This window comes from Meleagris gallopavo, chromosome 12 (genome assembly GCF_905368555.1).
Source record: "Meleagris gallopavo chromosome 12, MGAL_WU_HG_1.1, whole genome shotgun sequence".
NCBI lineage: Eukaryota > Metazoa > Chordata > Aves > Galliformes > Phasianidae > Meleagris > Meleagris gallopavo.
The window spans coordinates 8,639,062-8,656,712 of NC_139415.1; the positions used below are offsets into that span (position 1 = coordinate 8,639,062).

General features: G+C 40.9%; 1 protein-coding gene across 2 annotated transcripts; it reads left to right on the top strand.

Annotated features, from left to right (window-relative positions):
• Positions 1-1,618: 1,618 nt before the first annotated feature.
• Positions 1,619-17,202, top strand: GLDN (gliomedin). Of its 2 annotated transcripts, XM_010717411.3 has the most exons (10): positions 1,621-1,983; positions 3,954-4,005; positions 5,242-5,259; positions 5,685-5,792; positions 6,881-7,027; positions 7,847-7,966; positions 11,628-11,708; positions 11,792-11,917; positions 12,611-12,761; positions 15,995-17,202. In XM_010717411.3, exons 1-10 carry the CDS (start codon positions 1,693-1,695, stop codon positions 16,452-16,454), a joined length of 1,554 nt encoding a protein of 517 aa, XP_010715713.2. In that variant the 5' UTR covers positions 1,621-1,692; the 3' UTR covers positions 16,455-17,202. The 2 variants fall into 2 exon arrangements, with proteins under 2 accessions (XP_085089681.1, XP_010715713.2); XM_085233555.1 differs by lacking the exon at positions 5,242-5,259 and having other exon boundaries at positions 1,619-1,983.
• The last annotated feature ends 449 nt before the right edge of the window (positions 17,203-17,651 follow it).

Genomic DNA, 17,651 nt, shown 5'->3' on the forward strand with positions numbered 1-17,651 from the left:
GAAAAAAGGACCAAATGGATATAAGGGATAATTGTTTTCTTATGTTGGTGTAGATTATTACTGAGTGTACTTTTATCAGCAGCATTCTCAAACCTTCATTCTGCTTTGCCGTTCATCATTCTGCCCTTGGGACCCTTCCTTTTCATCATGGAAAAGGAACAGAGGAATTAAGAATGGGGCTGTGGTGCAGCTGGTGACAATGGATGGACCAAGAGTTTGGGTGTGTTGTACTGGGATGGGACACATAGAAGGTGATGAAAAATCAAAGCCCTGAAGTGGGAGTACGAGAGGATGAGGGGATGTGGAGGCATTCAGATGGACTGACATTCTGTTTATGTTCTCAGACAAAAATGCTTTAGTTTGCTGCTGTGACAGATTCTAACCAGTTTTATAGTATCTATGACATGATAAACAAAGCTTGCTTAGGAAATAATGACTTAGGAGAAATTCTGTGTAAGGTTGTATTTCTTTTTCTTTTTCCCCTCACAAGGTTAGTAGAAACAAAACTTAAATATGTGCTTCATATGTACTGCAGTTCCATCCCTATAGGGTTAATGTTTTTTTTAATAGCCAAGTTAAATTTTAAGCATTGTAACCAATTAATTAAGGGGTTAGATTCCTGATTTTGTTTTATAAGATAGAGAAAGCTGAAAAATGCACTATGCCATGGAAAAAGATGAGCACAATGGGTTTGAGATGGTGCAACCTGTTGCTAAATTATAAGTTAGGATATTTGCAATGTGAGCTACCAGAAATGTCTGTTAGCCCATATTACAGTGCAAATGAGACTAGCAAGACTGCATGGTGCCGGTCCACCCTTGAGAAAGATTAGCATGTTGGTGAGCCCTACTCCTTTGGACATGAGGTAATTTTATTGTCTCATGTGCCATTATGGAATGAGATGGAATGATGGTCTTTCTTGCAGGGAACCAGGCACTCAAAGGCTGTGAATTTCCTGAGATCAATTTGAAATAGCAACAGTGAGAGAAAGCATAGCTGTTTGTCTTCAAGCTTAAAGTTTAAGTATTCTTAAAGAGCATTTCTACAACTCTTTCTCAGAGTTCTTTTAAGTTTTATGGTCTTCATGACGTCTTCACATTCAGTCAAACTGTGATGTTCCTCATGACAGAGTACTGTACAATTCATTTTCTTATTTTTACCATGAATTAATTAGGAGCAGAATGTATTGTATCAAAGATATCCCACGGCTCACAGGGTTTGGCAAGGAGACTTTGGGAAAATGTTCATCCACGCTTGAACTTCGGAAGCAGCAGGTAGTGCTGTTGGTTCATATGAGTGTTGTGAATGACGTGTGTTCTTAGCGAAGGATCACTGGCACTGCAGAATGGCAGTGTGTGTTCAGGTCCGGTGCTAGGCAGAATTCCTTCTCAGAAAGAGTGGTGCGAGGCATTGGCACAGGCTGCCCAGGGGGTGGTGGAGTCGCTGTCCCTGGAAGTATTCAAGAAAAGGGTGAATGTGGCACTGAGGGACGTGGGGATGGGTGGATGTTTGGATTAGATGAATTTAGAGGTCTTTTCTAATCTCAGTGATCCCATACGTGAAGGGGAGCTTTGTTTTATCGCGCAGTATCCCTTACCGGACGGCCGCCACTCCCCCCCGCCCATCCCGCGACCCACGGCTCCGGGGGCCATAAATCCCTCCTGCCGGCCGGAGCCGCCGGGCCGCAGCACGATGGAGGCGGGCGGCCGGGCTCTGCGCTGCGCGCTGGCCGCCGTGGGACTGCTGTCGGCGCTCAGCGCGGCGGGAACGCTGTTCCTGCTGGCGCAGTGGCGGGAGCTGAGCGCGGCGCTGCGGGAGTTGGAGGCGGCGCGGATCCCCGCGGCCAACGGCACCGTGCGGGACCCGCTGGGCTCAGCCGGGCCCGGCCATCCGCCCCCCGCCCGCAGCAGGAGGAGCCGCCGCGGGCACGTGCGTGCCGAGAGCGAGGAGATGCTGATGATGCTCACCTACTCCATGGTGCCGGTAGGGCGGCGCGCCGCGTGCGGCCCCGAGCGCTCACCGTGGTTCGGTCTGATGCTTAGAGCAGCCCTGTGTGTAATGTCTTTGTTGATGAGGGGATCGAGTGCGTTCTCGGTAAGATGGTGGGTGACGCCAAGTTGTGTCGATCTGCCTGAGAGAATGAAGGTGCTACACAGGGACCTGGATCGCCAGGCTGAGGCTAACTGCATGCACTTCAACAAGACCAAGTGCCGGGTCTTGCATTTTGGTCATAGTAACCCCATGCTCCACTGCGGGCTTGGGGCAGAGTGGCTGAAAGCTGCAGAGGAAAAGGATGTGGGGGTGTTAGCAGACTGTGGTGGAACATGGGCCAGCAGTGTGCCCAGGTGGCCAAAAAGGCCAGCGGCATCCTGGCTTGTGTCAGAGATAGCACAGCCAGCAGGAGCTGCAGGTCTCTGGGCACTGGCGAGGCCGCACCTCGAGTGCTGTGTTCAGTTCGGGCCCCTCTCTGCAAGAAAGACATTGAGACCGTGGAGTGCATCCGGGGAAAGATAACAAAGCTGCGAAGGGTCTGGAGCCAGGTCTTAGGGGGAGCGGCTGAGGGAACTGGGATGGGTGAGTCTGGAGAAGAGGAGGCACAGGGGAAACCTCATTGCTCTCTACAACTGCCTGAAAGGAGGTTGTGGTGAGGTGGGGGTCAGCCCCTGCTCCCAGGTAGCAGCAACAGGACTAGAGGGAATGGCTTCAAGTTTGTGCCAGGGGAGGTTCCAGCTGGATATTAGGGACAATTTCTTCTCAGAAAGAGTGTGCACTGGAACAGGCTGCCCACGGAGTGTTGGAGTCCCTGTCCCTGGAGGTGTTCAAGGAAAGGGTGGACGTAGCATTGAGTGACGTGGTGGGGATGAGTTGATGGCTGGACTGGGTGATCTTTGTGGTCATTCCAACCTTAGGGGATAGAACCAAAGGTTCTATGATTCTCTGAGTCTGAGTGACTCACAAATAAAATCAGTGGAAAAAATGTTCGGATCCTCACAGGCTTTGGAATGCTGTTACAACTGTTTGCTGTTGGTGGAGTTGGATAGTTGTGACAGCGGCAGCTACATGTGCCACCCCTCTGTGGTTAAATGACATGTATGGAACAAACAAATTTTATTGTGCTCTCCAAATTCAACTGAGAGACACAAAGTGTATTTTAACAGCATGTGACAAGACTGTCCACTTGTGCCCCTCCTCTGTTCAAATCAAGATGTGCTCTGTCAAAATATATTGATGGAAAGGCTGTTGGCTTCTCATGGCTGAGCTGGAGGCTGTGCTGCAGGCTGCACACTGTAACGCGCTCTCTGAATGCCGGGCTTGTAACTGTCGTGTGGATTGCACTGAGTGGCAAATATAATGCTGAGATAATTGCAGGGCTTCAGAGCGAGCTGTAATCACTTCAATGATCTCAACAAAACCACTGAGATTAAAATGCAGTTTGAATTAGAGAATGCTTGGACAAGGTGCATTTTACAAATTACAGCATAGAAGCCTGGTTTTTGAGAGATGAGGGGGAGGAGAGCAAGCAAATCCTGACTGCAACAGCCATTGAGCTAAGTTAGGTTGAATCTGAAGCTTCTCAGAATGGGTCAGGGTTGGTGCTGTAGGGGGATGAAGAATTTGAAATTATAACACAAGGATAAAAATAATAGAAAGGCCTCCAGTAGAAGGGAAAAAAACTGCTTTAAAATGGCCAAGAAGGTGATTTGTGGAATTGTAGCATGGGCATTCCTATAATAAGTATTTTCTTAATGTTTTTAGTAGGATTTACAATGAGGTGTACCAAACAGGTTTGTGCCAGAGAATGACTGCACGAGGAAGTGGTTGGTGTCTCAGTGTAAGAACAGGTCTAAATATTTTATTCTTGGAAGCACAGTAATGGTATCTTTGGTTTTGTAAATCAGACCATTTTCTTTGAGCTGTTGTGGCTTACCTTGTTTTGAACTTAATTTCTTTAGGTCCGAGTGATGGTGGATTTATGTAACAGCACCAAAGGGATATGCTTAACTGGTATGTTAATTGCCATGAAAGTTACATTTGTTTTTACCCTCAGCAATACAGAATCACAACGTTTTCAAAGAACTTGAGGTAGATAAAGTTTTACATGACAAATTTTGCTATTTATCAAAATTCATACATGTGCATACACACATATATATGTGTATATCACTTGCATTATTTACTTAGAAAAGATAGCAGGTGCTACTTTGGGATTTACCTATATCTACTTGTAAGTGCTGGAAGTTTAGTTCAGTTGAACCCATGTTTCCTTGGGCTCCAGAGTTGTGAATTCACAACTACTCAATGCCTTCCACAGCTTTCTGCTCTTCTGACTCTATTAAACCCTTTCTTTGGTCCTGGCTTTCTCTGCTGTCACCCTTTCTACTACCTCTCAAGCACCTCTATTACTTATCTTATGCTGTTACAAGGATAATTAAGATCCTCAGAGTCTCAGATGGCATACAAATGCTAGGCGCTAATGCACATAAATCTGTGGTGTGGGGGAGAGATTCAGTTATTGGAAAACTGGCAGTAAATTATTAACTGGTATTACTGTCAGTGCTGATTAAAAGGGATAATCTCTGTGATGGCATCATAAAATGCTTTTTACTTTACTCATGGTGTTTTCTTGTTAATGCTGGAAAGTGTCATCTGTAGGGAAATTGAGGAATTACTGTAATTTTGTCTTAGAGATTTTATTTTTGTTGAAACAAGGCAGTACTCAGTGACTGGATAAAAGTGCTCACGGAGCTGATTTGGTCCTTTAAATGCAACAACTTTTTTTTTTTTTTTTTTTTTAATGTGTATTGGGGGTCACAAAAGGCAAATCTTGCAATAGAAACATTTTCAGGTAGTACTTTACTCCTGCCTGCTGTGCTTTCTTACCATTAAGGCCCTATACTCAAATTAAGTCAGAAGGAATAAGGCAGATGTTATTGTAATAAAAGCTGTAGAATAACTAAGTCCAATTTCTACTGTACCAGGCAGTTCTCCAGCCAGGTGCTGTAATGAGTGTGGTGCAGTCCAGAGACCAATTCCATGTACAAACAGTGGTGTTCAAATGTTTGCTTACAATACAAAACATGTAAATTCATAGGATATCCTTTTGACATAATGTGCTTTGCTCCCTTTTTCATTGTTCTGATCTAACGCTCATCACTTCAATCTGGAATTGTTTTTGTTTATGTGCTAGGATAAACTCACTGTTTCTTCTTTCTTGTGTTCTTTTGCATGTTGTTGGTGTAGGCCCACCAGGTCCCCCAGGTAAGACATTTTGACAACTGCAATAATGGTTTTGGGTAGCTGAAACAGTTGTTGGTATAGATGTTGAACTACAGAAACGCATCTTTAAAGTATAGTCTTCCTTTGCTAATTTAGAATGAAGGAGAATAGAATGACTACTTGCCTTTATCACTTTCCTACTAATGTCAACCTTGCCCCTCTGAGGGCAGAAGGGAGGTTGTGTTTTTGTCTTGGAGGTGAGAAAATAGTATAATGTTTGCCAGAGCATATTTGTTCAAAGCTAGATGGTGTTCAGAATTTTCTGGTAGCATTTAGGCAAAGAGTGTTGTAAAAGATTAGCTGATTATTTCAATTTAATGCTATAAACAGCTCTTAGAAATGCTGATTATTGATTTCGGAGTTATGGTGAATGTTGACATTTCTGTTGTGCTGTTTGGCTTCTTCAGGGCCCCCTGGGCTCGATGGACTGCCCGGCTACAATGGCTCAGATGGAGCCCCAGGTGTCCCAGGTCAAAAGGGAGAACCAGGACTAAATGGAAAGAGAGGAAAAATGGGTATACTTTATTATTAAATAAAATAAAATCCGTTCTGACTGTTAAATTTCAGATGCAATTACTTTTAGACCTTCGTTACAGGGAGAAGGGATTCAGTGTTCACAAAGGATTAGCACATTGCAGAATTCTGTAATGTTCATTGTCTTGCACTAAGTTTTTGTAGATCACTTCAGATGTATTCTAGACAGTGAAAAATGGTAAAAAATATATTGTCAAATATTGCAAATTAAGGCTATAAAATAAAATTAATTGCACCTCAGTATTCCAAAATTTCTTGTAAATAATGTCATTATAAGAATATTACCATTTCTTCAGCCTGCCAACATAAGGAATCTTTGACTTCAGAGGGCTTTAAAAATGAAGGCTGAGTTTGGGCCAATTGTCTGTGGTTGTTTGAAGGCAGTACATCGTCCGTCGCTTTAGTGTTCATCAACATTCTTTTTGTTTGTTTAATGGGATATGAAAGCGAAAGCCTATTTTTAGAGTCATAGGGCAATTGTGCAGAAGGCACATTTCAGATTTCACCCCAAAACTACAATTCTGTTTCTGGTTTCACAATTTCAATGTAAATAGTAATACTGTAAGAGGATGGACAAGTCTTTTCTCCTCAAGTACTTACAGATATAGCGTGAACCCTTGGCCTGCAAGAACACTTCCATTTCTGGCTCTATGGCAGCTCACTTCTCTCTTTTAAAGCATAAAATACTGACACAAAGGCAGAGAGTGGAACGTTTTGGTGTCAGTTGTACAACCACACCATTGTGTTCCTTGTTGCAAAATGCTCTGGCCAAGGTTACGCAGGACAAATGAACGTCTTGTTAAAAAAGTTACTCTGCTAAATGACCAAGCACAGGAGGCGTACAGAGTGATCATGCTTACAACAAATGCACGTGGAGATGTTAGTGGGCAGTTACTTTAATGTTCTGCTGGGGCAAGAGAAAATATTGAAGGTGCAATATGGCAAGCCACCGAACAACTAGGGTGAATGCATTTTGTACTTCAACAGAATGTATTGATTTTAGGAGCGGTGTGCTTACCCACTTACCGTGGGTAAGTGTTCTTTGTCCTGAAATGCTTTTTATTTCTAGGTGTGCCAGGACCAAAAGGTGACCAAGGGGAGAAAGGTGAACCTGGAGAAATAGGTTTACCTGGCAAGGATGGTATGCCTGGTGTGAAAGGTGCAAGAGGAGCAAAGGGAGAAAAGGGGGATGCAAACAACGATGTGATGTTGGAAGGTAGGAAGAAGTACTCTCTCCTGCAACAGTGTACATGGTGGAGAAATAGACACTCTGCTTCTGTAGCATGAATGTGCTTTATAAGAGTTGGACCAGCCAACACAGCCACTTCATCCACAGTGAAGTTTCTGGGCGTTGCTACAGTTCAGATATTAGAATCTCTCAGTAATAGTGTCAAGGGTATGTGCAGCTCCGAAAATAAAAAAGACCGCCCAAGGAATTGTGTTCCCATTATAATGCAGTTCTTCACAAGAAGACTTACGTGTATGTGAATTCCACCCTTTCCAGGATGCTTCCAGACAGCTGATCTCCTGCTCTTTCATGCAGTGTAGTTTTACTTATGTGTTAGAAAATGAGAGCAGATTTCCACTCAGGAATATGTAAAGAAAGCATCATGGCAACTGAACGTGTAAGCTGCTAAAACTGTGGCACTGGAGCCCTTAAAACTGAAGTCTTTGAGAACACTGTACAGAGGGCAGTTGTGCTTTATAACTCTCTAATATGCCTATAATCCAGACAGATTAAATTGCACTGTTGTCCTGGAACCTATAAAGTGCTGGGTTGCTCACCTTCCAGGAGCTGGACTTGATGTACTTATGGGTTTCTTCCAACTTGGGATATTCTGTGATACTATGATTCCAAGAATTAGCACTCCAGACAGTTTATTGAGCTGTATTTTTTTCTGTACACAAAAACCTCTTCAGAAGACAAAAGCTATTTTAGAGATCTCTACTAGGTCTGTCACGAGGACTCTCAGTTCTCTGCAGGTTGCATCCTTGACTGCAGGGCCTGTGACATTGTGCTTTGCTTTGTACACAGGTGCAAAAGGTGAACCTGGACCACCAGGCCCCCCTGGACCTCCTGGACCTCCAGGGCCTCCAGGAAAACGTAAAGGTAAAGCACAGCTTCAGGAGAACGTGTACAGCAACAAATGCACAGGTTAGTTCTTTCCACTGTTCTTTTTAGTATTATCCACAGGTTCAAGATTAAGCCTGTTGTTCTAAGTGTGATGTAACAGTGATTGGCTGCAAATTTCACTGCAGATACTGTTATAGCCAAGATATGAACATCCCAACTGCCAGTTCATAGACTATCTGCTGAAATGCAGCAGCTGCATTCCTCTCTCCTCTTCCTCTCCCCTTCATATAGAGGTGGAGGAAAAAGGTACACACTGATGTTTCGAAATCTTACTCGTTCTGTTGTAAAACTCAGCAGCTGTATTTTATATGCATTTGAATTCTCAAATCCCTGAAGTTTAGACCAATTTGACCAGAAATGTTACCTCAGAGCTGTTCTTATTGGTCATTGAAGCAGTATGAGGTGAGACAAGCTGGTTGCTTGGATGCTCTGCAGTGTTCTACTCAGTGCTCTACAAACATTGTTGTATTGTGATAACTGGAAAATATTAGGTCGATCCGTCAGCTGATAATGGAAAGCAAAGAGAAGCTTTTGCTAGAATAACATTTGTATTTCTAGCTTGAAAATGGAAGGAAACTTTCAGTTTTGGATCTACATATTGGATCTGGCCCTGCTGTCCTTTTGTCCTGTACCCTGGATGGTATTACATTTGATGCCAGAGATCAGTGTCTTTCAATGACTGCTGCTCCCTGTACAGTATTAGGATGATTTTTCCTCCTCACTGAGAAGGTCAGAGTGATAGCAAAGAATGTCCCAGATAGTAATTCTCCTTCTTTCACATTTTTCAGAAAAGAAGGGAGTTGTTTGTGACAGTGTTGATTAAATGAGGTTTCTTTGGAAACTGGAAATGTATAAACTGGAACAAACAATGCAAGTGTGAAGTATGCAGAGCGATTCATAAGTCTCACCATTAACAGGGTGGTATTGATTTGATGCTGCAATAGTAAAGTTGAGGAGTGGGAGCATGGTTCTTCTCCAGTGCTAGGAAAAAGTCTTTGAGTGGTAATGGATTCAAAATACTGTTCTCCCTTCTTTCTTCTGCCCATTTGTCATTAGCAGCCCTTCATGTTGCAGGCAAGGCACTCAGTATTTAGGATGTCTAACACCTGAATTGTTCACTGCAAGGAGATAACTAGTGATTAGCTTCTAGCAAGGTTTGTTTCAGCTTGTAGGAGTTTTGAGTGAGCTAGGCCTGGTACGTGTATTAATGTCATCTTTTTTTGGTAAGATGAAATCTTTTTATTACAAATGCTGTTAACTGGTGAATATTTAATGCTGGCTGTAACATACATCAGTTATTTCTGTCTCTTATTCTTAACTTAGAATGCAATTGTAGTAGCGTGTGAGAATTTCAGTTGGGAGACACTGGGTACTGAAGCATCAGAATGGAACCCAAAGAGCCAGAGTTGATAGCTGAGCAGAAATTTGATGCTATTTGAAATTCAGAAATGTGTGAAGTGCTGTGCAAGATCTAATTAGAGCATTTACTCTGGTAGCTTTTTTCCAGTTGTTGGTACTGTCTGAAGTTCTTTGGAGGGATAAACTTTATTTGATGGATTTCTGGTGGATTTGAAATCCTGGTGTGCAGATGGGAGTTATATTCAAATAACTTTGCACAGAAGAGGTGCTCCTCAGTGAGCACTTAAATGTTATGAGTAGTGAATCGTGTGACCCTAATGCAAAACTAAATCATCTTTTTTTATATAATAATCATACCCCTTTGAAGATAGAGAATACATGTCCTCATTTACAGCTGTAATTAACTTATTGCATAAGAATGTAAGAATGATTTCCATGAACCAGATTTTACCTGTTTCAAAATTTACGTTCCTTAAGAGAATAGAATAATTAGTTGCAAGCTCAGGTGCTTTGCTCCTATGATTCTGTTAGCTAATTCTAGAAGAAACAGCACATCCCTCACTCTGCCCTTCACATCCTCCCCAGATTGACCATATCCATACTTCTAATGTCCTGTAAATTCTGTTAACTCTCAGCCAGAATATTTTATGACCAGAAGAACCACTATGATATTTATTATTATTATTATTATTTTGGGTGGAAAGAAAGCAGTGGAAATTTCATATAGTGGTCTCTGATAGAAAACTTTCTAATCTTAATTGCTTTCTGTTTCATGCAGCTGAAAGTTCCCAGAGAGGTTTGCAAATATTCTCAAATCCAAACAGTGCATTCATCTTCACAAGAAACATTGACCTGGTCCTTGACTATTCCACAGTGTTAGATAAACCACTGTATGAGGAGCTGTTCATGCAGTTAAATTTATCAGTTTCCTTGGGCTGAGACTAATAAACTTGTATATCACAGCTTGTCATTTCTGTGGGGTGGGTTCCTTTCTTGAAATATTTTGAGAAGACTTTGAGATCAAAACCTGGAAAGAGTATTTGAGGGATTTCTGGGTTCCAGCTACAGGCATGTCTTCCCACAGCTGGATTGACTGTTTGTACCTTTTTTAAGGAGAGAAGTTGTGATCAATTACAACTTCAAATGTCATATCAGTAAGTGTTCTAGATAAACAGGTGGGAGAAATATGTGTTGTTTTTGGAGTATTTTCTTTCTGTATGAACAGAGAGAGGTTATAACCTTAAGGAGGAAGCAATGCAGTGCAATCTGCTCTTTCTTTCCTCAGTGTCATACTGCCTTTTCAGCTTTATTTGATGGCTGCTTCGTATTTTTGCTACCTTCCTTGTTTCAACGTCATCACAGTCCTGCAAAGCTCAGGAATCAGTTGGAAAGCAACAGTGAAAATGTGTGAAATGTGGAAGGAGGTGAATGTTAAGAACGGGATTAGAAGAGAGGTGCAGTAAAATCAGGACAGGACTGAGAACTATTTGTTCTCTGCAGTTTTTCATTGTAACAAAATGGAAATGTGCTGCATTGTTTTAAAGACAGAAGGTGCATCTGTGTTGACAGAAAGGGTTTTATAAATAATCTCATAAAGGCATCATTTAAATGGTAAATGCTGCAGAAAACCCAACCAGTTAACCTTCAAATTGTTGAGGAGTGAGGGAAAACGTTTGCAGTTGTTTATTTGCTTCTTTGGTGAACCATTTCTCTATGGAAAGAATATGGTGTATAATTTCCCTTAGTCTTTTATGTTGGTTATTTCATGGCACAGGTGGCTGATCTGCATTCTTATGCATGCAGTGCTCAGTGTGTACAATAGGTATGGTTTACTGTTCTGGGGATTCATGGCAAGTTCAGAACTTCCATGGTTGTCACCAGAGTGCAGCCCCACTGCTGGTGCATCCAGATTTTGAGGCGTGAGGTCCTTGAGTTTGGCCATTGCTCACTCCCAAGGAAGCAGATTTGGTATTACGAATAAGTCAGCCAGCTGGCAGCTGCCTCAGTTACCTGCTGCTATCTGAGGAGAGGGACAGCACTGCCTTTCAAAGCACCTACTCCGAAATTCTCAGCTAGAGAATGAAATCTGCTGAGCAAAACCAGTTGCTCTTCAAAGCTGTCTGTCAGCCTGACAACCTCAAGGGAATGAACTCACCTGAACGCTTCATTTGTTCATTTATTTAGATATCATTGATGACCAGAATCACTTAAGTGCTTCTCTAGGTGAAATAGAATCCCAAACATCATTTCTTTAGTTTAGTGAAGCCACTGATGCATGTCTGTAGAAAGATGTCACATTTGACCCTTTCTCTCTGAAATCCAGGTGAGACGTGTGCTGTACCAAATGATGATACCTTGGCTGGAAAAGCTGAAGACAGACCCTCCGGTCATTCCAAAAAACCTGGTAACCTGCTAGAATGTGAGCCTAACTGCTGCTTGCTGGGTTGCAGTCACACAGGTAATGGACGCGTGCTTTTTCTCTACTAGAGTGTGTCATAACATCTGTAGGAAGTCCTGTTCACTTTGTCAGCGTACAGCAAACGTTTGGAACGTGGATGCGGGAACCTGGGAATGTGAGCGATGAAAGGATTTGGCTTACCATGCACTTCTCAGGTATGGCACTGCTAGTTATCATCAAAAGTCAGGCTTATTAACATTGCCTTCATAAGTCCTTCAATCCAGATTAACATGTTTCAAACAAAGCATGGTGGTTTTACCCACATCTTTTTGAGAATGTTTTCCATATTACTGTATAATATTAGCTATGCATATGATGATAGACATTTCTAGTATTTTCTGACGTTTTCAGAATCACTGTTGATTCTGAATAGCTTGAGGATTTTTTTTTAGTGCCCATTGTCCATGTCTTTGTATTCTTGTCCTTTACTGCTTCCTATGGTTTTAATTTAATCCCCTAAATTGTAGCTAGGACTTTGCCTTACCATTAGGGGAGAGTGTAAATGAATCAGATGCTATGTGAGCTACATTATTTCAGGATCTTTCCCAGGACGTGAATGGTGGAAGGAAATATTGTCACAGATTAGCAAGCGTGTTCAACATTAAGGCTGATTACTCAGTGCGAAGCTGCCCCTTGAACACCTCTGTGTGTTCTTGGCTTTGCTTCTGGATTATTTTATCATGTTCCAGCATATTAAATTACTGTTGAAAACATAAATACGATCATTGTCTGTCACAAACTTGATTCTGATTGAATTTTAACAGAGATTGAATTTTAGGGTAGGGATTTCAGAAACTGGGTAAATCAAATGATGGTCTTTTAATTTTATTTTTTATTCTTCCTTTTAGGAAACTCTATAAAAGAATATGAGAATTCCAATGCCTTGCTGAATGACAGCTACAGGATCATTAACATCACAGGATTCTTTTATGGTTGTGGTCACGCAGTACAAAACAATCATCTGTACTACCAAAAGGGAGGAACCAATGTCATTCTGAAGTAAGTCAAATATAATTTGCTTAAGGCTAATGATGTGGTGGACGGAGGAGCCATATGTTAGCAATAGAGATGGACCTCAAAAAGCCAGGCCGCTTCTTTTGTACTGTTTTGCTTCTTTTTGGTTCTATCTAGCATAGGAAGAATGGAAGAAGTGGTTCAGAATTCATTTCAGAATAGAACAATTAACACTTTCCTGTCTGTAACTGGAATGTGGGCCACTGGCCTTCCATGCAGTCTATGTGTGCATCATCTGTTGGAGCTGAGGAACTGGGCTTCTCAGCCCATTACTCTGATGTGACAATTAGCTCTTTAATCACTGTGCAGCTCTGTGTCCAGGCAGATAACTGTAGCAGTAACTATATGATGTACAAGATGCAAAACAGTTGGTCCTTCAGATTAAAAAGATGCTATGTGCAGAGATGGCAGTGGATTTTTCTGTTGGAAATCCTTGGGTCCAGCGGGTTCCTATTATGCATTGGGTGTTTTTGCACTTGGATTCTTTGCTGTGTTTGTAATTGGCAGAAAGAAATGCGATCTGAATAAGGAATACAAGGGTTAGAAAAAAGAATATGATTATATGTGTGTATCTACCTGCATCAGCATAGCAATTGGTTCAGCTTCAGTCTGGGGGACACAGATAAGGGGTTATACAACTGAAGCCCACTTATGGAACATGTTGGCTTACCAGAGCTTCTTGCTGGGTCGATGCACATTTTGCTCTCAGATAGCACTCTTCTTTGCTGGTAATGCTGCTCATGCACAGGAATGCACCAAGGCACCTGCTGAGGCCATAGTGACCTGTGATTGAATGTTCCATTGTGGAGGAATCCACAATGTTTGGTTTCCTTCTAATAGATTTCTGTAACTCTCCCAGTGCATCACCCTGAATTTGAACTGGAAATTACATCCTTATTTCTTCAGTTTCTACTGATGACAGACAATACAAATCAAAACCAGAATCTCATCTTGTGGGAAGAGCCAAAGAAATACAGCCCAAGGGCAAGTGAAAGATTGCATCTTCTTTCAAGCTCAGTTGACTCTGATGTCTGAGCCAAGAACATTACTGTACTTTGATGTCTCTACCCAAGCAGGTGTGCGTGCCTTCTTCCTATATTCATTTAGATGCTAAGGAATGTAAGCAAGCTGCTTAGATTCTATAATATCTATTCTGCCAAAGACAAACTCATTTTTTGGCAACCTCCTTTAAGTATCTGTAGGGATTTTTGTTTATACATTTTTAAAGACCATCTCCGTCTGAACAGTGCATAGTGATAGTACAAAAGTTCCTCACTATTGCTTGGACATCCTTAATTTGGAACTGCCTTCACGCACAGAAGAACACAAGCTATTCATGGAATCTTCAGAACCTCTCAAAGAAGTTGCTCAAAGTTTGCCGTTCTGTTCAGTTGTTCACTCTGAGGTTATTTATTTTCAGCATAGAAAGGATTATGCAGTATGAATTTTGTTATAGTAAAATCCTTGATTCTTGGCTGCAAAAAAGCTTCTGGCAGCTTTTGTATTGATGTTGTGCAAAGAACAGGTGAGAAGGTGGCTAGATGATTTTGCAAATGCTGGAAACATCTAGGAGTTTCTTGTCACATTTACGAGCTGACAAAATTAGGTTTCTCTGATGCCCTTAAGTAAGTTTTCTAGTGATGGTCAGATCCCTTGTATAAGGAATGCTTCATCCCTTCCACTTTTGTCTTGTAATGTTTTCCCACTTCTATTCATTCTGGTCGACTTACTAATCTCAGTTGATCAGAATACTGCTTGTAGCTTGATGTGGTTGATGCGACATTGACCTGTATCTCACTATTTACCTCAAGGTGGTGGAAGATTAAGGACTTAATTGAACCATTTGGAGTTCTAGGCTACACAGCTCCCATGGAGTGACAGGAAGGGAACCTCAGGAATGAAACCTCACTATTCTGCTTCAGAATTTTCACATAAAAGAGGAAAAGACAAGGTTTTCTATGTTTCTATGATCTTGCTCGTTTCTAATGTATCCTGAGATGCTTTTTGCCTTGTTGACTTGTATAGAAAAACCTCCTGAAGAAAACTGGCATTTCTATGGGACTGTTCTTGCTAGCCCTTGCATCAGGTTGTTTACAAATATGAAGTGAGTAATAGGTTTAGCAGGGATGACACATTTTTTGGAAATCAACTCCAGCCCAAAAAGCATGTTTTAACACAAACATCTGCTGCTGGACTATGGAGCTGCTGCATAGTTGAGTTCTAGAAAAGCTGAAGTGAATCACTTTTTGAGTTCTGAGTTTTCTTTGGATCATTTTCCTGCATAATTTGTCAGTGTTAATTCTGCCCTTTTCAGAAAACTCTTGGATAGTAGATTCCTGGACTGAAAAATTCTTTTCCTCTATGCGAAGAAATTAGCTATAGGGTTACAGAAATATTAGACAGTGAAATGTGCTTTGTTATAGAATGCATTACTTAAAAGGATAAAAGCATACTCTGCACTTACTAGAGCACTACACTACTCACTGATTAAATATTAACTGCAAATATGCTTTGATAGCAGCTGATTATTTTCTTGCACTTGTAGAAGAACTCAATTTTAAGGTGCTAAATGCCACTATCTTTGGACTATCATCATATTAAGGAATTTCAAGGAATAAAACCACTTTTATACATCAGAGGAGACATTCAGGCTGTCCTTTCAAAGGCATGAGGTCAGAATTTTGGCTCTGCAAAAGTAGCATTTTTATTCCTTTGATGTTCATTTGAGCAAATCACTGCATTATCTGAACTATTTTGAAAAGACGAGCTCTAAGACTAGGTGAACCTGCCCAGAATTCATGCCAGTTCGGTCAATCACACTTTCTCCCTTTAGCTCCTGCCAGGTAGAAGGCAAATTTCTGTAGATTTCAGTTTGGGGTTTCACCTGGTATCTCGTTTTTTTCACACTCGTCCTTTCTTTTAGTTGGCTCCCTTCATCTCAGTGATATTAACGTTCATAGACTAAATAAAACTAAACTTACCAAAGTGAATTCATGCTCTTGTGTGCCCTAAATTGTTTATTATTGTCAAATTTTCTCCTAGTGTTTTGGAAGGTGCTTTCAGTGGAGCACTTCATTTTAAAAGGTATCATTAGAATGGTCCTTAAGTATTCTCAACAATGCTTCTACCAGTAATAACATCCTCTGAATCAATCCAACCAACGGTTGACACACAAACACACTTTTAACACAAGATACTGATACTTTATTTCCTTTCAGACTTGGGCTTGATAAAGCATCGCTGGGCATGCTGCTCATTGAGAATGCCTTGTATCATGGCCGTAACTACCTCTTTTCTAACTCGAAGACGTATTTCAACATAGCAGTGGATGAAAAAGGACTCTGGATTATATATGCCTCAAGCACTGATGAAACAATAATAGTAGCACACATTGATGAAGAAACATTCTCGGTCATTCGGCATATCAATACTACATATCCAAAGTCCAAAGCTGGTAATGCATTCATAGCATGTGGAATTATGTATGTTACTGACACTAAGGACATGACAGTAAGTTTTGCTTTTGATTTACTGAAAGAAAAGCAGGTTGATGCAAGGTTTGAGTTACGGTCTTCACAGTCTGTTCTTGCTATGCTCTCATACAGTCTAAGAGATAAGAATTTGTATACATGGGAGAATGGGAGTTTAATGGTATATCCAGTACATTTTGGTGGATGAATATATTTTAAAAAGGAATGTTAGGAATTTGACTAAATAGATTATTTAAAGCTATATGATATACATATTGGAGTCCCTTCACATGGTATACCCTTTCTGTTCACTGACGGTGGTTTGCATGCTTGATAAAAGGGAAATCAGACCCCTTTGTATAAATGCACTTAAATCATACAGGCTATTTCTTCTTTTTGTTGTTCAGAGAATGACTGTTCAATATTACAGCTGGCACACAGTTACCACAGACTTGCTTTTGTTTTTCCCGTTCTTGAGGCGATAATTAGACCTAATGTATGCTGATTATTCCATGGTCCTGTGATCAGCAGTGACTATTTATAACTTTCAGTTGCAATCATCTTATCTTGAATCATTTTCTAGTCAGTGATTATGGTATAAGTGTCTAAATAATGAACTTGTGTACAAATACTTTCCTCTGTTATTTTCACTTAATACTTGCCCCTCTCCTCTGTGAACATATTTTTGACAAGGATATAGAGCTGTTAAAAGGAGTGGAAAGAGTTGTTTAAATATCAAAAAGCAAAATCTTCAAATTTGAGAAGTCCAGCCAACTGTTACATCGTTAAAAGCACAATCCAGCCCCAGTTCCAAGGAAAATGGTAGTAATGGCATTATTAAATACTGAAGCATGTGAAACTGTGTTTAGTAAAGCGAATGTGGGAAGGAAAGTAACTGGGTATAAAATTGGAAGAAAACATGTACATTTTTAAATTAAAATTCCTGTTTAAACAGTGTTGTAGTTGCTCGCATTGTTGGAATCTCTTCCTTCCCCCTCACTGCCACATAAAGTCCACCATTTCACAGAATTACAACTTACTAAGTGTAGTTACAAGGAAGGTGCATTTCTGATAAATTTTCCTCGCACTTATTCATAGAAGTGAAGTCACAAAATGGAGAGTGTACTTCTTTGCTGGTATTCTTTGAAAAATGAAATACCTGGAGCAGGATGACCTGTATTTGTTATAGTGCTTAGTGACTTAATTTTTTGTTGGTTCAGAAGGTAGCCACTCACATTCAAACTTTCAGGAGCAAAAGGTGAAAAGTGATAGGAGTTTTTGATTTTAATTTTGTTCAGTACTTCAGATATCTAAATTTAACACTGGAACATCAATTGTGTCTTTGCGTATTTCAGTTCAAAATCACGCCCTCTGAAAACTTCAATTTCTAAGTTGTCTGTGTCTA

Excerpts from the sequence above, each read along its gene's own strand:
- GLDN (XM_010717411.3), top strand. The coding sequence starts at position 1,693 with ATGGAGGCGGGCGGCCGGGCTCTGCGCTGCGCGCTGGCCGCCGTGGGA. Across the intron at positions 7,028-7,846 it reads CAACGATGTGATGTTGGAAG|GTGCAAAAGGTGAACCTGGA; the intron begins GTAGGAAGAAGT and ends CTTTGTACACAG. Across the intron at positions 11,709-11,791 it reads CGGTCATTCCAAAAAACCTG|AGTGTGTCATAACATCTGTA; the intron begins GTAACCTGCTAG and ends TTTCTCTACTAG.